This window comes from Podarcis erhardii (assembly GCF_964252035.2).
Source record: "Podarcis erhardii genome assembly, chromosome: 10".
NCBI classification, from domain to species: domain Eukaryota; kingdom Metazoa; phylum Chordata; class Lepidosauria; order Squamata; family Lacertidae; genus Podarcis; species Podarcis erhardii.
The window spans coordinates 39,303,088-39,329,252 of record NC_138500.1 but is presented as its reverse complement, the minus strand read 5'-3'; the positions used below and the strand labels follow the sequence as shown (position 1 = coordinate 39,329,252).

The 26,165-nt window shown below is 43.3% G+C and overlaps 1 protein-coding gene and 1 long non-coding RNA gene across 3 annotated transcripts in view; one reads left to right on the top strand and one right to left on the bottom strand.

Annotated features, from left to right (window-relative positions):
- The window catches only part of MGAT4C (MGAT4 family member C), a 322,866-nt gene that overhangs the window by 238,707 nt on the left and 57,994 nt on the right, over window positions 1–26,165 (bottom strand). Inside the window, exon 2 of one of the 2 annotated variants that reach the window (XM_081878288.1) lies at window positions 13,551–13,646. In XM_081878288.1, coding sequence (XP_081734414.1) covers window positions 13,551–13,577 — 27 coding nt within the window. In that variant the 5' untranslated portion in view covers window positions 13,578–13,646. Of the gene's footprint in view, window positions 1–13,509; window positions 13,647–26,165 lie in introns of those variants that run through there. The other variant, XM_081878291.1, reaches the window with a different exon arrangement.
- LOC309351014 lies at window positions 3,302–18,323 on the top strand. Its single transcript, XR_014160647.1, has 4 exons — window positions 3,302–3,360; window positions 9,932–10,161; window positions 17,321–17,496; window positions 18,206–18,323. It is a non-coding gene; the product is annotated as an uncharacterized lncRNA (long non-coding RNA).

The following is a 26,165-nucleotide window of genomic DNA, read 5'->3' as shown; positions in this document are numbered from 1 at the left end:
GAGACCCCAAGAGCTTACATCCTCATCATTTGCTTTGCTCAAGATGGGAACGCTGACCCTGCACCTTGGAAACCTCCTTGGTGTAGGAAGGCACTATGCTGTTACAATCCAACAGGCAAAAAGAGTAGAAGGCTTCCAAGCCCCCAAAGGGCCAACAGCTTCTGTCACAGGGGTTGGAGCTAGAATAACCCTGTAGCTACAGAACAATTAAAAGCCAGCTGTTGCTGTTGCAATTTCTAGCTTGCTGCTCTGAGTGCCCTGGCTTGTATCCAAATCTTACCCGCTGTGGCGGAGCTTCATGCTCTGGACACCAGGGTGTGTGTGTGTGGAGAGAAGGTGGGGACGGGGCTTGAGTGCATCTCAGGGGCGTGGCATGCCACCTGTGTGGGTGGGGCACCCAGGGCAGGCAGGGGGGCAGCCACGATGGCACCCCACCAGGATCGCACTGCTGGGGGCGGTACGCTCCCCCTGCACTCCTCTTCTTCCACCAGTGCCTACCCCTTCCTTGACTTTCATATGTGTCATCTAACTACACAGAGAGGTAATCATTTGTTGACTACAACCACACAATGAGTTGAAAAGGGATATGGAGAAAATGCATATGAAACAATCTCCCTGATTCTCTTTGTATCAGATTTTTTTTTTCCTTTAAAGAGCATTTTGCACCATGTCCAAAGCTTGCAAAGTGCTTCAGGTGTGACCTGTCCTCTCATAAGCCCATATCACGTCCAAAGTAGCTAGCATCCATATTTGTGAAAGAGACTTTTGAATAATGAGATTTTCCTGAGTTGGAGGATATCAATCATTTGTTGTGAGTCAACCCTGAGTATAAGAAAAATATTCCTATTTGTCTAAAGGAAAAAAGAAGCATTGTACCTCTCTCACCCCAAAATGTGCATGACTCACTTGAGAGCGCTAGATTTCCTACTGATATTGACCTTGAAATGCATCAACTTTCATTTCACCATGCTCTAGCCATTTCAGCTCTCAAATAAAAGACATCTTAGTATTAAAGGCCTCAAGAAACAAAATGTATTAACTAGATCACTTTAATGCTGCCTTAGTAAAGTTGTAACCTCTGTGATCCCCATTATAGAAGAGAATGTATTCTACTTGCTCTTGAATGTACATGGTCAAAACACTTATATCCCAACTATTTCTATGCTATTGAATTGCTACATTACTTGCTGTGTGTTAGGAAAACAGCTTACTTTGTTAAGTCTGACATGCTTTGAGTATGAATGAAAACATTCTACAGGGCAATACTGTTTACGTCATTCTTGCATAAGGCATCTTGTGCTTTCTTAGGCTAAGCAAAGAAAAATTGTATCAGGAAAGTTGTCCTCCAAGAAGTGCTTTCATTTCATATCTGCTATCAAATGTCTTTACAATGCTACAACAATTCATTTTCTCAGTATTATTATTCCTTTTAAATCAAGGCTGGGAGACCTGTGGTCCTCCAGATGTTGTTGGATTCCACAACTGCAACCAGCATGGCAAATGGCTAGGGATGGTGGGAGTTGGAGTCCAACAATATCTGGAGAAGTACAGGTTTCTCATTCTTATTCTGGTAGTTCCAAATTACTAAGGCTACAATCCTGTACCCACATAACTGGGAGTAACCCCAACCAAACTCAATGGGATTTACCTCTGAGCAGAAATTTATGGGATAGTGCTTTATAGTAGTTCGAAATTACTCCGTTCCTTGTTTTTGATCAACTCTTAACTTCCCTTCCTGTGACGTTAAACCAATGAATCCAGACTATAGAGTCTGTAGTGTTCTTTCAATAGTTATATAAGCAAGACAGGACTGTCTCACGCAAAAGTTATGGTGAATTTGTTATTGTATCTCACATCTGTATAAATGTATTTATTTATTTATTACAGTTATATTGCCTCTTTCTTCCAAAGAGCCTAGGGTGGCTTTTTCCCCTCTTTATTTTCTCCTCACAACAACCCTGTGAGGCAGGTAGGCTGACAGATACTTATTGGCCCAAGGTTCAGCACTCCAACCATTTCAACACACTGGCCACTTAATTAAATTGCCCACTTACATAACAAATGAGAAGGATTTAGATATGTACACAATTTAAAGTTAGGAAACTGACCTGTGCAAAAAACAGCTTCAATTCTGAGTTTCCAAAATAATTTGATGCAATCCAGCCAAATGATAAATATTTCTGAGTCCCGTTAATTTCAGTTAGAGTCTCCTGTTAAAATATATCAAAGTTCTAAGTCCTTAATTATAACAGGGTTGAATTTTACACCAGAACTCTGGAACACTAGAATTCACGGATATACGATGAAGCTGATTGATGGAAGATTCAGACAGACAAAATAAAGTTATTCTTTGCATAGCGTATAGTTAAACTATAGATTCTGCTCCCGCAAGAGGTACCCCGCAACTTGGATTGCATATCAGCTTTTTGCGCAGATAGTGGGTAATAGGTTGCTAAAATATTTGTGGGATAAAACTTATATTTTAGAATATTCTTTTGGGTCTCATATGTCAACTTTCGCTGCCTCCATAGACCAACATGTTTAAAAAAAGCCTTAATATTTTCATTGGATCCTATGCTCCAGTGAAGATGACAGACTTTGTGGGAGGAAAATCTTAACGCTTTAAGAAAGCAGACTGAATTCTGCAGAGAGATGAATTCTACATCACTCCAATTTGGTCCATAAGTAGTTCCCCTGTTTATTTTTTGTAAATGGCATTTGAAAAAAAGTTTGTGGTGACATAGTTGTTAAATAAACACATGCTTCTCTCCTCCAATAGGAATTGGTTGTGTTACCATTTAAAATCCAATGCACAGAACCTTTAATCCTTCATGTATCACTTTGTGTAAGAGTCTGCATGTCAACAAGATTTATCTCTTAATACACACTTAGACAATAGGTGTTCTTTTGATTACTCTTGTGGCTAATTGTGTACTGAATGTACAGCTGCAAATTCCATCCAATTATTTTCTCAAGGATAATGACTAAATATACAGTACTTACAGATAACTGCACCTTTTAAATAATGCCTCAGCTTAAGCTCATAAATAATAGTTTACTCTGGTAATGGCACTGAAATCTATGGTGCTGATCCTCTTAGTCAACAGAGAATTCTGTGCCGGCTGCTACACACAGTGTTCTCTTCCACTGAAGACACAATTGCTTCATTGATTGACAGTACTTGTCATCTGTTGGGACACAGGGAGTGGAATGCTTAGCTTTCATCCATTCAAACAGGTGATGAACAAAGCTACAACATCAGTCATCTGCTTGGGCAGTGTACACATGATGCAAGAGTACAACATGTGCAGAAATGTGACCCATCGTAACTTACTGTTTAGAAATTACCAAAGATCTGAGGTAAGAAGCTAGCCTTTAAAACCTCACATGAAGGATAAGAACTTAAGAACAGTTCAAATGGTACATGGGATCAAGCATCCTACTTCCCACCGTCAAAGCCAACAAGCAGGACAGGAAGGCAATAGCTGTTTCCTGATTATATCCTCTCCAGCAATGGGTACTTTTACCCATTTTACATCTGATGAAATTGTTTTGTAGTATTTAGAATTTGTATGGATGATTTTATCATTTTAGAGTTTGTTAAATTGGTTTTAATCAACCTTAGAGCTTACTCTTCTATGTTTTATTCTGCTTAATATGTAAATCACTTCAATGGCTTTATGTTAGGAAGAGGTTTAAACATTTGTTTCTTATTCTTATGATTATGAAGATCCTGAAGAAATATTCTACCCCCAATAACAAAAATAAATTTTTGAGAAATCTTATCAAATTCTTTTTTTGGCATCAGGAGATACAATTTCTTTGAATCCAAGGGTGATTTGGATTTTTCTTTGAAAGAAAACCACAGATACAAATAAAAGGAAAAACTTTGGGCTCATGTGCATATCTAGCATTTACTATAATATGAAACAGCAAAAGAAATAACCAAGAGTTCTTATTTGCTTCCCCATCAGTTTTATACCACTAATTTTACCATTTCTTAATTCTTCTCTTTCCCTACTATTGGTCATATTATTGCCTTTCTTCAAACATATTGTCAGGGAACTGCCATCGGAGAGACAGGTGGTGGACAGGCTCCAGGAGAATAGGAGAGAATCTGCAGCAGAAGAGGGAACCAGCAGGGGGAGTGCAGGAGTCACAGCAGAGGGGAGGCTCTGGGATGCTTCCAGTGAGAGTAGTGGAGAGGTAACGGGACCCCCGTTGGGAACTCCCACCCTTCGCCGGAAACTGTCACGCAGAGAGTCACGAAGGTGCATGTCCGTCAAACAGCTTTTATGTTGGCGTAAATTCCGTAGACGCCCACTGTCAGATTCTACCAGCGACTGACGGAGTCATGCTTTGGGGGCTCCATTAGTGCATCGGTTTGGATGACCAGCCAAACCCCAGAGGGATCAAGCTTTTACGCACAAGCAGCTCATTATCCCATCACAGCAATCTGACAGTCTTTGAAAGCAGCTTGTGCAAGCAGAAGGCATCATGAGCGAACCAGCCGGAACCGGAGGAGCAGGAGCTGGAGCTGGAGCAGGTCCAAGCCTGGAAGAAAGGTACAGGGCGTTGGAGGTCCAGCTGGCGATGCAAACGGCGAGGCTCGAGGAGAGGAGGGCTCAAGATGCAGATAAGGGGAAGACCACCCCACTTGCCAGACGGGTGCCTGGACTGGTGCAGAAATTTGGGGGGGATCCCCGGAACTATCAAGCCTTTAGGACAGAGATGCAATATGCTCTCAATCTACTGTTTGATGACTTCCCCGACGAGAACTCTAGAGTGGCGTACGTGATTGGCCATCTAGAGGGAGGGGCGAGGGACTGGATTCGGCCCCTGATGGCAGCCAATAATGAAATCTTAAAGGACACAATGAAGTTTTTCCGCGCCATGGACTTGATGTTTTCCAGCGAGATCGAGCAGGGAGTGGTGCGCAGGCAGTTAATGGCGTGTAAACAGGGGAGCCGATCTGTACGTGAGTACTGGACTGAGTTCACCATGCTGATTCATAGACTTGGGTGGGACCTTGCTAGTGAACCTATTCAAATGCTGTTTGAAGAAGGTCTCTCTCCAGCAGTGAAAGATGAACTTTCCCGGGCGCCTAGGGCGGAGTCTATGGATCAGCTGACTAAATCAGCGCTGTCCATAGGGGCACACCAGGAAGCTAGAGCTATGGAAAAGCGGGAAGGAAAGGGGGAACGTTGGAAGGACTTCCGCATTCCAGAGATTCCGGAGCAGCCTTTCCCGCCAGCAGAGCCGATGGAACTTGGAACAGCGCGCGCGCGCGCAGTTTCAAACACCAGTGAAGGGCGGAAGAAGGAGGGAAAGAGCGGCAAGAGATGCTATCTCTGCCAACAGCCAGGTCACTTTGCCAGAGTCTGTCCGCAAAGGAAGGAATGGCAAGGGATGGCGGGAACTGTTGGGGGGAAGGAGGAAGAAGAAATCACGGAGCAAGTAAAAGCCAACGCCTGGTTGCCAACATCAGGGCACAGCAGCCAGGCCAGGGAGTAATGAATGTGCCCACGCCGGAACCTCCAAGACCAGCGCTTGTGATAGAGGTGTTGCTGGAACTGGCAAACGGACACCCACTGAAGATAAAAGCGCTATTGGATTCAGGTAGCTCATGTAATTTCATGAGCAAAGAGTTTGCAGCTGAACACCAGATACAGACTATCCCATTGAGTAAGCCTTTGCAGGTTACCACGATTGATGGGAGGGAGCTGTTGGGAGGAGAAGTGAGCCAACAGACTGTACCAATGATAATGAGGGTGGCACGACACACCGAACTGATAGCGTTTAACGTAGCCACCTTGGGAGGAGCTCCTATTATCTTGGGTATGAGCTGGCTGGCGCTACACGATCCGCTAGTAGGCTGGCATCAGAGAGTGGTTTCCTTTGGATCAGCACATTGCCTAGAACACTGCAAGGAGGGAGAGGCTCAGGCAGGCGCCAGGGCCACTCTAGCAGGGATGGAAGTGATGGACAAGGGGAGGGTGCCACCACAATACGCTGACTTGATTGACGTATTCAGCGAAAAAGAAGCAGATAAACTGCCCCCGCACAGACCCTTTGATTGTCAAATTACCTTACTCCCAGGAGCACAATTGCCAGTGGGCAAGCTGTATGCAATGTCAGACAGTGAGATGCAGGAGTTAAGGGAGTTCATTGACAAGAATCTCAAGCGAGGTTTCATCAGAGAGTCACGAGCGGTGGGGGGCAGCCCAGTGTTCTTTGTGGACAAAAAAAAACACGGGCAAGCCCAGGCTTGTATGTGATTTCAGGGCCCTAAATGCAGTGTCAGAACCAGTGACTTTCCCTATGCCTAGAATTGATGACATTCTAACACAGGTGAGAAAAGGGAAAATTTTTACCAAGCTGGACCTTAGGGGGGCATATAACTTGATACGTGTGAGAAAGGGGGATGAGTGGAAGACCACTATGTTCACCCCCTTGGGGGCCTTTGAGTACCTCGTTATGCCTTTCGGATTACAAGCGGGCTCCGCCTGCTTTCAATCATTCATGAATCACGTCCTGGGGCCACTGCTCTACAAGAACTGCGTAGCGTTCTTAGATGACGTCCTGGTGTACTCAGACAATGAGGAGCAGCATGTGCGAGATGTAAGAGAGGTACTGAGCAAGCTGCGAGAAAACCGGCTGTGGGTGAAACTGGAGAAGTGTCAGTTTCATACCAAGGAGGTGGAATTCCTGGGGTACCGGTTGTCTGACAAGGGATTGGCCATGGATCCCAGCAAGGTTCAAGCGGTACTGGAATGGAAAACACCAAAGACCAAGAAGGACGTGCAAAGGTTCCTGGGCTTCGGAAACTTCTATAGGAAGTTCATCAAAAACTTTGCCCATTTAACAGCGCCCATCACGGATTGTCTTAGTAGCAAAAAGAAATTTGTTTGGACGGGAGAAGCGCAGAGGGCGTTTGAACGCTTAAAGCAGGCGTTTGCGTCGGAAGAGCAACTTTTGCACGTGGATCTACAACAACCAATGAGAGTGGAGACTGACGCGTCAGACCGAGCGGTGGGGGCCGTTCTTCTCCAGCCGGGAAAAGATACATCTGAATGGAGACCGTGTGCATTCTTCTCGCGGAAGTTGAACAAATCCGAGAGGAACTACACAGTGTACGACCGAGAACTGCTCGCCATTCATGAAGCATTCCGGAAATGGTGGCACTTGCTGATTGGGGCGCAGCACAAGGTTCAAGTCCGAACTGACCACAAAAATCTGGAATACTGGAGAACAGCCCGAGTGCTGAACCAGAGACAAGTGAGATGGGCCCAGGAGTTCTCCAAATTCCACTTTGAGATTCGTTACGTGCCCGGCTCCGAGAACGTGAGGGCGGACGCTCTTTCCAGGAAACCTGAGTACTTAGAGGGGGAGGGAGCGCCTGAGGCAAGGCATGTAATCCCTGAAGACCGCTGGGTGTGTGGGGCGGCATTGGTGGGGCAGAGGGAACTGATAGAGGGTACGGAGAACGATGAATACGCCCAAGAGAAACTCAGAGAGCTCCGGAGGACAGAGGAGAACACAGGGGGGTTCGAAGAAAAGAACGGGGCGTTGTATTACAAAGGGGCACTGTACATACCCGACGGGGAACTGAGGGGCAGAGTACTCAAGCAGTTGCATGACAGCCCCACAGCGGGACATTTTGGACAGCACAAAACCATGTGGTTGGTTACCAGGGAGTTTTGGTGGCCCAAGGTGAGGGAGGACGTACGGGAATATGTCAGGGGTTGCGACAGGTGCCAGCGAGCGAAAGGAGAGAGGGTGGCGCCAGCGGGGCTATTACAACCCTTACCCACGCCCGAAAGGCCATGGGAGGCAGTATCCATAGATTTTATGACGGACCTGCCAAAATCCAAAGGCAAAACAGCTGTCATGGTGGTGGTAGATCAATTAACCAAGATGTGTCATTTTATAGCTTGTTCACATGCAGTCACAGCGGAGGAAACCGCCAAGTTGTTTGTAGAACATATTTTTAAGTTGCATGGCACCCCCTTGAGGGTTTTGAGCGACAGAGGGAAACAATTTACTTCCAGGTTCTGGAGGAAACTTATGAGCTTACTGCACGTAGAACTCAATTTCTCAACTGCCCGGCACCCAGAAACCAATGGGCAAGCGGAAAGGGCAAATGGGATTTTACAACAATACCTGAGGTGTTATGTAAAAGACAGAGAAAATGATTGGGTGGATAAGTTACCTCTAGCAGAATTTGCCTACAACAACGCGGAGAACGTGTCCACAGGGATGAGTCCCTTCCTGGCAAATTATGGGTGTCACCCCCGGGCATTCCCAGGAGAGGGAGGGGAGAGGTGGAGCGTGCCGGCGGCGGAATATTTTTTTGAAGAGATGGAGGCGATCCACCGTCAGCTTCAACTTAACTTAGAGAAAGCCAAGGAAGAATATAAGAAGCAAGCAGACAGAAATAGGAGGGAAGGTGAAACTATAAGGGTGGGGGACCGGGTGTGGTTGTCCACCCAAGGGCTACCGTTCAAGGGCGGGAGTAAGAAATTGAGGCCCAAAAGATTGGGACCCTTTGAGGTCATACAGCAGGTCAACCCAGTGGCATTCAAACTCAGGCTGCCCAGTCACATGAAATTACACCCAGTATTTCACAGGTCATTACTGTCGCCGTACCGAGAGGGACGTGAGTGGGGGGAGCGTGAGAGAGAGGCCACCCAAACGCCCGTGATAGAAGAGAGAGAGAGTGACATAAATGTGGCAGGAATCATTGATTCCAGGTGGAAGGGGAATCAGGTGGAATATCTGGTAGAATGGGAGGGGGAAGTAGAGTCGGAAAACACTTGGGTACCAGCAGAGGTAGTCAATGACGAGGTTTTAATAGAAACATTTCATCAGCGTTTCCCAAGAAAACCGCAACCCGTGGCACGATTTAGAAGGGAACACTTTGGGACCACCGATGAGGAAGGAGAGTTTGAAGGGTTCCCAGAGTCAGGGGTGGGTGAAGAAGCCGACTCCGACGAAGAAGATGAAGGCGGGGAGAGAGACGGTACGCCGTGGCTAGAAGTGTTAGAATCCTCGGACGACGAGGAGAGTTCCTTCAGGGGCTTTCCGCCCTCACCGCCAGTGGGAGAGGAGGCGGGAGGGGGTGAAGGGGGCCCTGGGGGGGAGGTGGATGTCAGGGAACTGCCATCGGAGAGACAGGTGGTGGACAGGCTCCAGGAGAATAGGAGAGAATCTGCAGCAGAAGAGGGAACCAGCAGGGGGAGTGCAGGAGTCACAGCGGAGGGGAGGCTCTGGGATGCTTCCAGTGAGAGTAGTGGAGAGGTAACGGGACCCCCGTTGGGAACTCCCACCCTTCGCCGGAAACTGTCACGCAGAGAGTCACGAAGGCGCATGTCCGTCAAACAGCTTTTATGTTGGCGTAAATTCCGTAGACGCCCACTGTCAGATTCTACCAGCGACTGACGGAGTCATGCTTTGGGGGCTCCGTTAGTGCATCGGTTTGGATGACCAGCCAAACCCCAGAGGGATCAAGCTTTTACGCACAAGCTGCTCATTATCCCATCACACATATACCAACAAGAAATCATTTTGTGTATTTATGAATAACTGCCTGCAAGAAAATGTCTTTGTATATATTCTGCTATATTCCTGAGCTGCCTTGTGGGACATCTTTGGGAGATGAAAAGGTTAAGGAGTAAACCCTACACAAATCCAGAGTAGAATCCACAGTGGATGGTCCCTTGCACCTCCTTCTGGCAACTCCTGCAGCCAACATGGTGCCAAATGTATTGCTCTGCTTTTCTTTGGATCATATCAGTGAGGCCGAGAGGGGGTTCTTGCCATCTGGGCAGCCCAGGACCTCCATATACATTGCCCAGACTTGCGCCCCAGAGAGGACTCTACACGGCTTGACTTCATCCCCAGAGATGCACTTCATTTTCTCTTGAGACAGATGGATGCCAACAGCAGCAATCTGAGCTCAAGTTATAACCTTAAGCAAAGCAATGAGAAACTCTTGAGAGGAAAGAATGAAGAACCCAGTGGATTATGTACCTATCAGACCTTTGTTACAAATATACATTCCCAGGAAATGAGTTCGCCATACAGCAGCATTCAAGCTATCAAAACATCAACAGAAGAGAGAGTGAATGAAATATTCAATGGCTTTCCTCAATAAGAAAGGTAATAAAGAAAGCTATTGCTGGCAGCCACCCATTTGAAAAGGTAATATGGCTGTTTGCAAGCTGAGCAGTGCTTTTTTCTCCCTTCATTGAGCAAAGTTCCCTGCCGTTGAGTAACTGAACTTAATTTCTCAACGTCAACATCTCTGCTAATCCCACACCCGCTTTCAAAGCCAGCTCTGTTTAGCTTTACGTGGAACGAGCTGAATGTTTTACTTTCAAAGCAATAGGTGAAACAGGAAGATTTCTCTCATGCTTCTCTACCTCAAAAGGGAAAATTACAAAATGACTATTCTGCTACTTATTTAAGTCGGAAATTGGCCTTTTATGTTCATCAATCCAACTTGCATACATAAAGCAGGAGTGAATTGTATGTTTTCAAACTGCTTTACTTTTACCTTTGCTCTATACACAAGTTCCAAGACTTTTTAAAAAATACACTCACTGATCCCCTTGACTCCTGCAATCTTCTTTTTTATCTTTGCCTACTAGTAATTTTGCCTCAGCAAAGCTGTTCAACTTGGTCATTTTAAGTGATCCTCAATGAGACACTGACTATTCCCCCCTATTTATTTTATTTATGTCCTTATTACGGTTGTATCCAGTGCTGGCTTTGCCTTTTCAGAAATCGCTTTCACTCATCAAACTTTGGCCTCAAATTGTTGCTGCCATACCTCCTCACTTAAACCCCTTGTCTTCTCAGCCATTCCTGAGAATCACTGACTAAAATGTGGTGCCCCAATTTATGCTAACAGATCCCTCTTGCATGAAGCAAATTCACCACTAGAAATATCTGTATCTCCATGACAAGGCACCCTTAACAAACAACAGTTCCTAGAATTCACACAGAATTCACCACAGAGTATCTTGGGATAGGCAGTCAATATACCCCAAGACCATCTGTCCCCACATAAACTAAGCCCACCTCAGGCCCTTCTCTGCAAGCCCCCATGGAAGGAGTGACATCGAGGCCTTTTCAATGGTGGCTCCCCACTTATGGAATTATCTCCTCAAGGAGGCACATCTGGAATCATCACTATCTTCATTTAGGTGCCAGGCAAAAACATTTCTTTTTACTGAGTCTTTCAACATTTAATTTGGAGAGCTTTAAGTATTTGTGGTCTCTTTTCAGTGGGTGGACTGTGTTAGATGTATTTTTTTTCCATTTTGTTTTAGTTTTATACTGGTTTTAATCTTTGTAGTATTTTGTAAGTTGCTTTGGGTTACATTTTGTTAGAAAAAAGACTAATAACTGCAATAAACGATCATAGTCAAGGTTGGGGATGATCTATAAAAAGGTTCACTTGGGCTCCAGACCTTGTCAGCTTGGAGCTATTCAAGGTCCCATACTGTTGCTCTGGTCCGACACTACCTGCTCTTCTGATTGAGTGGTTGATTTAGAGCTGCTGCTATCTTGCACCTCTCTCCCATATTGGAAGGTCCAACTCATGATCCACTTAGAAGAGATGGATTAGATTAGGAATGAGGAACCTGTGGGCCTGCAGATATTCTTGGACTTCAGTTCCCATCATCCCTGCTCAACTGGACATGCCAGTTGGAGTTGATGGGCATCTCAGACAACATCGGGAGGGTCTCAGATTCTATATCTCTGGATTTATTGATCCAGAATATGTAATATGATGATGGATCAAGATCCCACCATGAACATGATAACAATATGAAAGGCACATTACAAAACCTCTAACTATAGCGCTAGCAGAACCATAAGTTTAGGGTTAGTGGAATGTTCAGTGTAAAATGTTCATCTTAAGGAAATGGATTCTAAATCCAAATTAATTTTAGTTTATCGTAACAAATTCTTTCCAGCTTCACACCTGAAGCAGATGGAAGGCGACTGCATCAGTAAATCAGTCCCTTCAAATTACTGTGGTTTATGAAGCTCATCTGCATTTTAATCAGACATAAAGGGTTTATTCTTGGAAAACCTCAAGAATGCCAGTTTTTGCCACCTGGAAATACATGGGAGAATTCATAGTAAATCAAATAAAATATGTTGCACATTTTAATTTTGCATATATTTCTCTCTTGAGACTACAGTGTTACGTAGTTATAGGTATCAATATTTTTTACTAGCAATGATATATTAGAACTCAGATAAGAAGCTGATTTTTTGCCATAAGCCCATTTAATTGGAGATTTAGGACTTTTTCAACAGTGTTACAAAAGTGCAATAATTTTAAAAATCCAAATGTAGTTGTGAACCTTTCCGTTCCACCTTAAAAGGGAGCAGGATGTTTGTGTCACAGCCTGCGTATTTCCTGTTCACAGGATGTTTCTGTTGTGTCTATGCTTTCGTTTTTCTCTCTGTGCCTGAGACACTGAAGCAGGCAGTCATGTTTTCTTTGTTCTGACCAACGCTGAATAAAGTTGTAAATAATGCTCTCCTGCGTGCATCTTTCGCTGTGTGAATTCTGCTGATAGAGCGTGCACCAGCTCTGGAATGTGGCAAGCTATTTCTGGAGCTCATGTCGCTAATTGAATGATACTGTGTGTCTACGGGAGATCGATGGATCGTCCGGAATCAACGTGGGGCCTTGATGGCTGATGTCTCCCTGGCAGTATCCCAACAATTTTATTATTATTGGGTCATAAATGCAACAAAGAAATGCAAGAAAGTTGCATTTATAATAGTTTGGTTTTAATCAGCTCAGTCAAATTAAATGAGTGAATTCGTGAGTATCCATTATGTGCTATGAAATCCCCTTGTAAGTGCACAGAATTCCTTGTGCTTTTGGAGGGAAGAAGAACCTTGTCAATCAACTAATTTAAACTCAGAAAAGAAAATATTAGGAGTAGCTAACATGAAATGCCATACTGTGATTCCCATTAGCTCCGGTCAGCATGGCTAATGGCAAGGGATGATGAGAGTTTTCCACCAACACCTGAAGGACAACACATTGGCTAATTTGCATTACAGACTCTGATCCAGATGCTCAAGTGCCCAGCTCCCAAAACTAACTATTCCATGTATTCGTTTCCTCAGTTTTATTTGTTGCTTCAACCCGTTCCTTACAACCAAGTGCCATCTGAATATTAGGCATTATACACTCTTCACAACCATATTTCAGATCTCTTTCCATCATATGACTGCATCAACAACAACTTTTCTACTTTGCTGTTCAGGTCACATGAAATCAGTTGGATAACTTCATTCTCTTTCCACTCACCTGACAAATAATTTCCCAAAGATGAAAAATGTGTGTACTTGCCTATAATATATTTTTTTCAAAGCTACCATACTCCTTGACCACATGCATTTAGTTTTCAGAATATGTCACTTTTTTAATACTTTAGTTTACTGTTATTTCATTTAATTATCATAACATACCCTAATTGTTCGTGTTGGCTGGTGTTTATTTAATATCTTACTTTTTTGCTCTTGCTGCTTTCAACCATGGTGGTAGAGCTGAAACTCCATACCAGTATTGCATTTAGGATTCCAAGCCTCCACGGTTTTCTTGAAGTCTGGAGAGAAAGAAAAAATCATAATATATACCTCTTCAACTTATTATCGCAAGACACAATGGCACATCTGCACGTGTGCGGGTCACGTTTCGCCGCTACCGTGCATGCGTGCAACATAATTTTGAGAGTCTGCGCATGCGCGAGCGGCGAAACCCGGAAGTAACACGCTCCGTTACTTCCGGGTTGCCATGGAGCGCAACTTGAACGCGCTCAACCCGAAACGCATTCAACTTGGCGTATGACTGTAATAAACATCATAAATAAACCTTTATTGTCGCTACACCACCTGTGTGCAGTGAAATTAAATGCCCCCCCCCACATACACTCAGTCTTGTTCACACTCTGTGTGCTTGTCAGAAGTCAATTGCACCACTATTATTATTATTTTTCCATTCAGCAGCCCAATAGCCCACGGATAAAAATGGTTTTTTAACCTGTTGGTGTGGCTGACTATACTTCTGTATCTCCTGCCCGAAGGTAGGAGATTAAAGAAGTGCTGGCCAGGGTGTGAGTCGTCCCTAAGAATTTTCCTCGCTCTCCTGAGGCAGCTGTCTCCTGCAATGTCATCTAGCGAACTCTGAGGACAGCCCATGATGTCATGTGCTGTATTTGCCACCCTCTGTAGGGACTTCCTGTCTGTGGCTGTCAAACCAGCATACCACACTGTTATACAGTATGAAAGGACACTTTCTATTGTGGCCCTGTAAAAGGAGATCATCAATTTTTGTTTGACATTATTCTTTTGCAAGGCCCTGAGGAAATGGAGTCTCTGTTGGGCCTTCCTAACCACCTGAGTTGTATTGATTTTCGAAGTGAGGTCTTCACTAAGGTAAACTCCCAGAAATTTAAAGGAGGAGACTCTCTCCACACACACACACCCCTGATATACAACTGGGCTAGTTCCTCTCTCTACCTCCAAAAGACCAACACCATCTCCTTTGTCTTGCTGATATTTAGGTTCAAGTTGTTCTCTAGGTGCCATGTGGAGACTTTTTGAACCTCCTCCCTATACACTAATTCATCTCCACCTGTAATTAGACCCATTATGGTGATATCATCTGTAAATGTAATAATTGTGGATCAGGTGAAATGCAGTCATATGTATACAAGGAGTACAGGTAGGGACTCAGCACACATTCCTGAAGGAACTGGGGGAGGAGCCTTAGAAAGCAGTAGGAAGAGGGGAGGGAACTTCAGTCCTTGCAACTGAACTGCCATATTGGGGCAAGACCTACTGGGAAGAGTTGCTGTGATCACTAGGCTTGCACTGTTTGGGTTTCTTTGAATAAAGAGTTAACTTCACTGACACTGAATGTTTTATTGATGACTTACTCCTGACTCTGGCTCCTGATAGTCCTGTGCTGTCAATCTGGCACTTTCTTGAAATATTCAGTAACATCACTATGAATTTTAGTGAAGGAAGTGAAATGGGCTAATAGAATAAAGATAGCACTGACAGTGTGACACAACTCACAACGGGCATCTTGTCCATCAGTATAGGAAAATGACCACACCTCCAGGTATATGTTAAAGCATGGGGAACTAGATAGCATTGAGCAGCAAAATGGTCTGACTCAATAATTGTTGTTTGCCCTCCTGCTTCATTATGGAACCTTTTATAGCTGCTTAATTCAGGTACTTAGTTGTGAATGCTGCTAATCGAAGTAATCATGGGAAATTAGAGCTTTTTCACAAGGCAAGAATAACGTCTGCATTTATAGTCACATAAAATAGCAATAATTTCATTATGTGCTTTGTCACTTTCGCCCTCATACAGTTCTTTCTACCCTTCTATATGCTGTATGCATAGGGGTGGGGGAGAGACTTTGTGGATGCCATAAGCATTTGCTGAAGGTTTGCTTGACACACAATCCAACCATCTGCCATGCTGCAAGTGTTGACATGTCCCCAGCTGTCACTGGAAACCTGACTCCAATCTTGAGGATTGTTAAAGCATGTGAAGATGAAAAGCATTCTTATTGCTTGACAGTGACCTCTTGGTAAGAAACTCAGCGAAGTTCAAGCCTAGATAGATAGACAGACAGATGGATATTATGGCCATTAGATGATTGCAAGGATGATTGCAAGGGCAACTAGCGGAGGCTGCTGAGCAGAAATGACTCACCACACCACTTTATCACAAAAGATTCCATACCACAAAATAAACTACACTTTTCTCCACAATCAGGGAGATTGCTTGGTGTGGTGAGATGTTTGCATGCAGTAGCTTGTAACTAAAGGTTAAGGGACCCCTGACCATTAGGTCCAGTCACGGACGACTCTGGGGTTGCGGCGCTCATCTCGCTTTATTGGCCGAGGGAGCCGGCGTACAGCTTCCGGGTCATGTGGCCGGCATGACTAAGCCGCTTCTGGCGAACCAGAGCAGTGCACGGAAATGCCATTTACCTTCCCGCCAGAGCGGCACCTATTTATCTACTTGCACTTTGACATGCTTTCGAACTGCTAGGTTGGCAGGAGCAGGGACCGAGCAACGGGAGCTCACCCCACCACGGGGATTCGAACTGCCGACCTTCTGATCAGCAAGTCCTAGGCTCTGTGGTTTAACCCATAGCACCACCCACGTCCCATAGCTTGCAACTAGGCTTGGGCAAATATGGCAATTTTGGTTTCTCAGTTTCTCTTCCCCATCTCCACATTTCCACTTCAGTCTGCACAAATAATATATAATGCAACTGTTAATTAAATCAGTGACCATTTGGAGGCCAATTGCCAACCACCTGTTTAAAAAAATGTATGGACATATTGACTAATTATTAACATTGCCCAGTCAACATTTCCTCAACTAAAAAACAACAACCACTGAATAAATATTCATGCCATCAATGTAAAAGAGAGAGAAAAAGTCACTAATTATGCATATGCATCTGTGCTGAAGAAATACTCAACACTGCCAAGAGACTTCAAATTGTGGATACGTTTGGGATCTGAATAGCCTTGCATTGCAAATAATAATTTCAGAGAGAGTTGTAGTTATTTCATTGCTTTTAATATCATGTATGTCCAGGAAAACAAACGTTACACTTTTATTTTTAAGCAAACAGAAATACATCATGAGGAAAACAAATTATATTTGTGCCAGATATTTAGATTCCTTCCTTCTGGCATAAATGGTTCAAATTGTACATTTTATTAATGTTCATGATACAATTTCCCAGGAATGTGAAAGACTCCTTGGTAGTCAGTTACTGTTCTTTCTGTCCTTTCACAAGATAGGTAGTAGCAAAGAAATTTGGTAGTTTGGGATGTAAATACAAGGATGGACAAAGCAGGAAAGTACTACTGGGTTAGAAGCACCCTGAGGGGCAGTAAGAAACTACTCTTTTGCTTTTGGGGTTTTGAGGCAAGATCAGTCCTTTGCTGCATATTAATAATAATAATAATAATTAAGAATTAAGAATAATGCCAGCAGTCACCACCACCACCTCCTGTTTAGGTTCTCTACACATGATTGGGAACACTGCTTTTTATTAGTGAAGCAACCCAAACTTGTAACTGGTCAGTCTCAAGGACGAATCTGATGTCCAGATGAATACAAAGCTTTGGTGTCTCTCTAGTGAACTGAAATATTCTTGTAATTCTAACCAAGTTTGATTATTAGTTAATTCATTGTTTGTACACATGAATGTTGAGCATGCATCTTTGTTCATATTCAGATATTGATTGCTGCCGCCTCTTGACTGAGTTATTAATTGGCATGTTTTCTTCACCACAAGACGCCAGGGAGGATTACAACAATATAATACACAGTTATAAAAGCCGATAAAACCATTACAATTATGAAACAAGAAAAGTCATTTCACTTGGAGCAGGAAAGTATTCAGCAAAAGAGGTGAGTGCCACAAAATGAAATACAGTAGCTGTCAAAGGTCAATGTAAAGACATGTGCCTTCATAATATGATGAAAGGTGAACAATAAAGCACATAGGAAAAGCTAGACACATCTCTGTGGGGAGGGTGCTCCATAATTTAGGGGGTGCCACAGATAAAGCTCTCTTCTGGGCTGCCATGCTGCACACGTCTGAGGGTCATGGAACCATCAAGAGAGCCCCCTCAGTAGATCATAACATCTGAGAAGGTTAGCAGGAATGAAAGCAGTCTTTCAAACATTTTGGACGTAAGTCATTTAGGCCTTCAAAATACTGAACCAGACCCTCCAGGTGTCCCTATTTTCCAGGGACATCCCTGATTTAGAGAAGCTGTCCCAGTTTCTGATTTAATCCCAGAATGCCCTGCTTTTCCTTAGGAAAATGGGGAAAAAATTAAGGATGACATGTTTTTGGATAATATGTTTTGTTTAAATCTTCAATAAAAATTATACAAAAAAGAAAAAGGTAGCCCCACACAGAGCACATTGCAGTAGTCCAATCAGAAACTCACCACAGCATGGAGTACAGTGGCCAAGTCATCGCTGTCCAGGGACCACAGCTGGTGACCCAGCCATAGCTGGGAATGGGCACTCAGCCTCTGAGACTACCTGAGCCTCCAAAGACCATGCTTGATTCAGGAACACCTCTGAGCTACAAATCTGTTTCTTCCAGAACAGTGTCAAGCTAAATACCATTCCTGTTCTCAAAAGCTGCTCCAACTGTTTTTACAAGCCTCCTCACAACTTGCACAAGTGGAAGAATAAAATAAACAAACTGGTGGTGTAATGAATTTTGGCAGGGAGAAATCTCTCTGGTTTACTGTGAAATCCTCACCTGTGTACCTGCACTATACCCTTATACTATAAACTGAAAATGTATCCGACAGGGGAGGATTCAGCTGGTAAGTTTATAGATATATTGGAAAGAGCGGGTAGGAGGTGCTTTGTCTAAAAGGAAATATGTTTTCACTCATTCCTCTTGCAAAAAAATCAATGCAGCTCACACCTGACATTTCCTACTCTTCTATTCAGCCACAAATAACTCTTTATTTATTCAACTGTTAGAATGCTTTTGCACTTATTGTTGGCATCCATCTGTCTCAAGAGACAATGGAGTGTGCCTCGTGGGGTGAAGTCAAACTGCTGGAAAATCAGAGGACTTGCTGTAGCTGCAGAGACTGGTAACTTGTAACTGCTGGCTCCCACATTCTTGTTACTGCGTTAGCTACACCAAAGTGACCTTTCCAGGGTACAAGCCTGGTACAGTGGTAGTTTGGGTTACAGACGCTTCAGGTTACAGACTCCGCTACCAAGAAATAGTACCTCGGGTTAAGAACTTTGCTTCAGGATGAGAACAGAAATTGTGTGGTGGCAGCACGGCGGCAGTGGGCAGCCCCATTAGCTAAAGTGGTCCTCAGGTTAAGAACAGTTTCAGGTTAAGAACAGACCTCCATAACGAATTAAGTTCTTAACCCGAGGTACTACTGTATAGAGGTCCTGGGCTGTCCAGATAATATGACCTCCTTCTCAGGCTCACTGATGTGGTCCAAAGGAAAGCACATTTGGCACCAGCTTGGTTGCAGAGTTGCCAGCAGTTGCCATTCAACCATCTTAGGGACTTTATTCCAGATTTGTGTAGTATTTACTCCTTTGTCAGGGAGAAAAAGAGAGACTCCATTCTGGGCTTCTTGCATTTCAGCTGCAACCAGCAAAGCAGTTGTCCATGATTACCAGATAGGGAACGAACTCTAGTATTTACCTGCAGCAAACAGATGTTTTGTGTGTGTTTATGAAACCCAGCAGGTCAGGATTTATTAGATGTGCACATTGGCCCAAATTACAAAGTGAATAGGGGTGATTCAGGTGAGGTTTCCACAAGTCAAAGTCAGATTGCATTGTTATCAAGGTTTATCAAGTTATTTCATGGAATCCTTAAAGTCCTGAGGATCTCTGTAAACTTGGGTATCCACACAAAATGTGTTGGCATTTAAAATAAAGCAACCACTCCATTGTTACTGCTGCTGTTGCTTTATTGCTATTGTGTTTGTGGTTGTTGTTGAAGTAAAACCAAGCTAACTAGGGAAGTTACCCTGAACTCAAATCAAGAGGAGTGGAGAGAACCTTGATTTCATGACTGATAGGTCTAGGTTTAATCACATTGAATTATTTTCCTAGGCCACAATTAAAGTGATTTGTAATAACTAGTAGCCTTTTGTTTTCAAATGGTTGTGTTTTTCTGCAAGTTCTGCCTAGGAATGCAAGGTGTTCCAAAGAGCAGTGGACTACTGACATTCATCCCAACTGCTTTCTGATTCTTAACAAATAAAATCAATACTACAGTCAATTTGTCTTCATTCTACTGGCTCCCCCACCCTTTCCTTAGCCCTCCTTAGTTTGCATTTGTTTGGTTACTAGTTTGGCTACTGGTTTGCAAACTTAAAGGAGAGCTCAGTTCAAAGCAGCAACAAGAAGAATTTCCTTATATATGTATTTGCAACATTTGGAAGTAGCTTGGTTTGTTTAGGATCTACTCTGTATGATTCCAATTCTGTCCATCCTACGCATTTCCAATTTTCAAACTGATTGTTGTAGGCTGGAAGCATAGGAGAGGAAACATGATTTCTATTTTTGATGGTAAAGCCTGTGCATGCAGGAGTACCACAGCCCCTCTCATTTTGAGGTTGCATCTCCCCAGAAGGGGCAACTAGTTATAGCCAAAAATCAAAAAGTCAGAGAAAGTTTCTCTTGGTTTTTTTTAAATCATATTTAAGGGTGCCCCATACAAAAACTTCTGGATTGGTCTGCTTACAACTCATCATGCTGAATCCATTTAGCAGATCTGATTCACAACCTCGATGACAAACTGAATCTGAAAGACACAGGGTGGATCCAAATTAGATTGAGTTTGTACTATAAGAAGTTGAAATGTTTGGGTCCAGACTTTTATTATTATGCATTCTCTGCTAGACTTATCTGTCAGACTAGTACATTCTCTGGTCAAAGTGTCCCATTCATGAGCCTGGTGCTGATCCTTTCAAAGCAGATATGTTATGTTATCCCAGACAGCCATCTTCTTTTTTTCATTCAAGTGACCAAAGAGTTAAACTTATACATCTTAAGTGTGCACTTAATTATATGGCATTTTACTTTCCACATGAAGCCTACTTCCTTGAAGTTCGAAAACATCTTAGTCCAATTAAAAGGTATAATTTCACTAGCTCTGTGCCTGCACTCTGTGGAACCAACATGACTACAAAGACTGTGACCTAAATTTATCCTGCAGCAATATGTAGATTTTATAATTCATATGGATGAGCTTGGGGGAAATAAAGCCAACATTAATAACTTGAGAGGGAGTCACACAGATGGGCCCATGGATGTGTTTATGCTTTGAATATGTGATTTCCACTTTGGACTGTTTCTGTCTTTCGTTGTCTCCAGCTGGGTTAGCCACAACACTTTAAAAAAGAATACACACATACGGATTGAGTTCTCTCCCCTTCCCTCCCTGCTCTCTCACACTTGCTCACCTCAAAAAGCACATCCCATGAAATTATAATCTGAGCCATCCTCAGCTAAATCAATCTTCAAAAACATCTGATATGACACAAACCTCACCAAAGTAAGCAGATGCAACTGTTTACCAATTAGCGTTAGGACTGACTCTGTCTTTATTTTTAGGAAAGAAAGAAAAAAGTTATCTACTGGGCAAGTCACTTGAGATTTTGAACGAATGAAGGAAAATATTCCGATGCACTGTAGTAAGAGTGATGCTTTAATAAGATCTACAAGCAGAAAACAAATTCCTGCTTTGTATGTTGCCATGCTTTCTTAGTATTAATGTCCTGGGGAGTAATGCAGCACTGTAAATATTATACATAAGCGTGATGTATCATTTATTTATTTATGCACAGCACTGTAAATTTCATTCATTTCTTAGTTCAGATGGCCATTAAACTATCGTAATAGCCATATTTTAAAGCAAATGTTGTTGTGTCTGTTGCTTATAGCTCTGCTCTGTGTGTGTTTGTGTGACGTTTTCCTCCAATGTTATTTAAAACATTACTGCTTTTTTAATCATTGGGCACCCATGGGATTCCTCCTCAAGATTAGACCCCAAGGGAAGCTCTTCTAAGGAAAGTGAAATGTCTCTACCCTTTTCTTCTTGCATCCACATTCCCAGGTCCAACATTGCCTGGGTCAACAAGACTAGTACATTCAAAGTGAAAAGGTGCCGATAAAGTTAGATAGAAACAAATGAATGCACATGGGAGAAGAGCTGTGTTAGTCTATTGCAGACAAAAGCAAATGGTCTTAAAGGACTCTGTGGGTACTCTCTCTCTCTCTCTCTCTCTCTCACACACACACACACACACACACACACACACACAAACGCCAATTTATTAGAATCATTATGACTTCCACCCTCTGCATTGTTTCCTGGGGGTAAGCTCGATTGAACTTGTTTCTGGTTGCATGGATTCAACTTGTAAAACATATTGAGCGTTTACAAAAGATCATGAGCCACGCAAAATACAATATTGCCAAAAAAAGGTACCGTTTAAACTGCAAGCGATCTTGTAAAAACATTGTGCCAATTTAAACTGCTAGCATGAAGTACTAGCCCCATCAAGGAAAAGAGAAGTATCAAGCTTCTGTTTGATTGTTTCCCCAATCTCTGATTTACTCTGTATCAACAAACTTGAGAGCCTTATTATCACTTCATTCACTTGACAGAACAAGGAGGATCATGCTAATACTCCAGCTCTGGGTGAGCTACACTCCCCAGTGTTTTCTGCTCATTACATCAACGAATTTGATTAAGAATATTAGTCCCTGCCATGTGTTTCTCTCATTTTAGCTCAGGCTGTAGGGAAGTCCCCAAAAGACCTAATTTCCAGAAAAGTTCAAATGCCAGCAAAAACTTCAGACTTTAATGATACTTGGAGAAAAGACACTGATTTAATACCACTGTACTTTCTAGTGTGCACAAGGGAGCTCTCAGAAGTCTTTCATGTGGAGTGCTACCATGCTTCCAGAGGATTTAGAGATAGTATTAAGTCCTCTGAGGTTTGTGCGATGAGTGACTTCTCTTTACTATTCATTAACGTACTCTAAAAGACAAGCCCTCTCATTCTAGGGGTTTTGCACTTAGTCAAAAATAAAGGGGACAAGAAAAAGAAGACAGATCGAAGGCAAGCATTCTTGTCGTTGTTGTGGACGGGTGGTGAGACATTTGGAGACATGTGGCAGTTTCAATACGTATTCAGTGCACAACTGTGTCTCTTGAATTGCAATCTGTTGGTTGCTCTCCAATAACTTTTCACCACTTTGTGCAGGATATTTGGGGTGGGGAAGAAACAGCATAGGGCTGTAGGACTGTGTTTGCATGCAGAAGGTCCCAGGTACAATCCCCAGAGTCTCCAGGGTAGAGTTGGAAATGTCTTCTTCCTGAAACCTAGGAGAGCTGCAGCCAGTCAGTGAACATAGGACTAAGCAAGATGGAGCAAAAGGTTTGACTTAGAATCAAATAATTGGACAATTGAAAGGGACCCCAGGATCTTCTAGTCAAGGCCTTTGCAATGGAGGAATCACAGCTAAAGAATCCCAGATGGAAGACCATCCAACCTCTGTTTAAAAATCTCCAGTGAAAGAGGTGGTATCAGGCAACTTCATAAACTCCTTTGTAATATATGTGCCTACCCTCTTCTCTTTTCCTCTTCCACCATTATAATTACTTCACTCATATACCTGTGCATTTCCAAGCACAATTTAAACTGTTGGTGTTGACTTTTAAAGCTCTAAATGGCCTTGGCCCAGTATACCAGAAGGAACATCTCCACCTCCATCGTTCTGCCTGGACACTGAGGTCCAGCTCCGAGGGCCTTCTGGCAGTTCCCTCACTGTGAGATGTGAGGTTACAGGGAACCAGGCAGAGGGCCTACTCAGTGGTGGTGCCTGCCCTGTGGAACACCCTCCCATCAGATGTCAAGGAAATAAACAACAATCTGACCTTTAGAAGACATCTGAAGGCAGCCCTGTTTAGGGAAGTTTTTAATGTTTGATGTTTTATTCTGTTTTTAATCTGTTGAGAAACCCAGCCAGATAGGTGGGGTATAAATAATATGTTGTTGTTGTGATTTGAGGACCCGATCCCCGCTTGGTGGAATAAAGACACGTGGACACAGTGTATAAGGTTAATGGGCAAGAAAAGGCCACAACTTTATTGATTACAACATGTGAGAAGGTATTGGCTTAGGCATTGGACCACAGAAGATTTGATTCCACCCACTCAGAGAGGGGTGAGTCTGAAGAGGGGTTAACCACCAGTCGGGGGAGCCTGTTGATGCTAATACAACTATAAGCTCTCCCCTGATGTCACCGAGGGTCGTGCCATGGCCACACAGGCATCGGACAGGATCCACGACCGCCGGATTCCTTTAACGGAATACCCAAAAGTGAAGGGGGAGGCGATGGCCGCACCTTTCCCTTCCACACACCAACAACACATTCCGTGAGCGCAAAGGGCAGAATGGCTGGTGTGGCTGTATTTGAGCAGCAAACCACACCCCCACCAAGCCAGGGGCCGTGCTCAAATGTGGGCTTGGCACGCCAGCCATGTGAGTGGGGCAGGGGGAATCGTCTCCCACTCACAACACCTCCCCTCCGGAAGGAGGAGAGGCCTTGTTGTTGTTGTTGTTGTTGTTGTTGTTGTTGTACTGAAGTAGGCCACCATTTCTTAGGAACTCAAAAATGTAGAATTCATTGCAACTGATATATTAAAGCAATAAATGCACATACATATACATGAGAGAGAGAGAGAGAGAGAGAGAGAGAGAGAGAGAGAGAGAAATAGAGCAAGTGAACACTATTGAGTCTTGAGGGCCAGGAGGAACAAATAAGCTTTCAACAAATGTCAAAAGCACATCGCCATTTGTGCTCAACTTATTTCAGAAGAGGGACGATTCTGTAAGGTGGGTGCCACAACAGAGAGTGCTCTCACCCTAATTAATACAAGATAAGGACATAGGAAGTAATCTAGGTGTGTGGGGGGGGGCTGGAAGTTCCAACCCAGTGAAAGGAATCAGTGTATCTCATTAAAGGCATCCAGGGGAAAATGATTCTGTCAGGATGCCCAGACAAGGACTGATGGGCCAGAGAACCCCAAAATGGTGGTTTGAGGGTGGCACTCACCCTAGTTTGATGTATGTCATGGGAAAATCCATACCCTTGGTTAACCCTGCCTAATAACCAGCCAGCAAATGGGTTGGTTGATTCAGGATACACACCCAATACATGTGCCAAAACCTGCTAACATCTGTAATCAATAAAGTTGTGGCTTGTTTAAATCCCAAGCAGCTGTCCTGTATTTATGACAACTTTGCCCTGCCTTGGCTCCACCACCGTGCTTGGACACACAATGATTCGAGGCACTTTGAAGGCACATGGACAGATTAGCATTTATATTATAATAACTATGCAAGAGCGCAGGGATGCTGAATTAAACAAGGCTTCACTAATTAATTTTGGGGAGAATACTTTAGATTTTAAAGGCCCTAATGAGCTTCTTAAATCAAGCACTTTAATTATACAGGTTAATTAATATTGCTCCAGTGCTCTAAAAATACAGAGCACTTCATAAGGTCTACGAAACCATCCTAATTAGTCACAGAAAAACATTTGATTCTGGGACATAGAGCAAAAAGATATTGTTGTTGACATTTTAGGATCCCTTTATCTCGTTCTGCTACTTATTTGTACTAGCTGAGCATAATTGATACAGGCCCACAAAATGAGGCCACCTCTGAGGAATATTACAAGAGTGCCAGCTGCCCTGGAACTTTGAGAAAAGCACCTTTTGCACATGCACCTGTCAAATAACTTGCCTTGTGCAACCTGCACATCATGCTTGAGAAGTACAATGAGGAATACAGATAAGATTGGCATCATCATTATTATTATTCACATGAATTAGAACAGAACACAGAGAGAAGTTTGTTCATGACCTGTTTTACAAGAATGTGAAGCTTGCAGGGAAAGCAGGCAGCATCCAGTCAAAGCAAAGCCATGTTCACACCATACATTCAAAGCATTAAGATACCACTTTAAACAGTCATGGCTTCCCCCAAATAACCCTGGGAACAGTAGTTCATTAAGAGTGCTGGGAGTTTTTAATAGTCCCCAATTCCCCTCACAGAGCTACAATGGTCAGAGGATGAATGGATTATTAAACCACTCAGAAATTGTAATTCTGGGAGGGGAACATGAGCCATACACTTTTCAGCTTTTAAGTGGAAGTAACCAGAAAGTACTTCAGTGCCAGGCTAATAGTACTTCACTACCATCAGATAAATTTCCACAGATTTTAAGCACTTCCCGAGGAAGAGAGCAAAATGGCTGCTGCTGATAGATAGTTAATTGAGTTAAGAAGGGTGCACCTCTCGGCCTGTTTACCTCACAAAAGAAAAGACTGACTACTCCTTTACTACATTAGGAAATATGAACATTAGGAATCTATCGCCATGCACTGCATGGTTATTGGGGTCTGCCCTCCCAGAAAATACGATGACTTTTCCTGTAATTTTAACACACATGAACCAGATTCCTGTTTCACAGAGGATACCAGTTTTTTA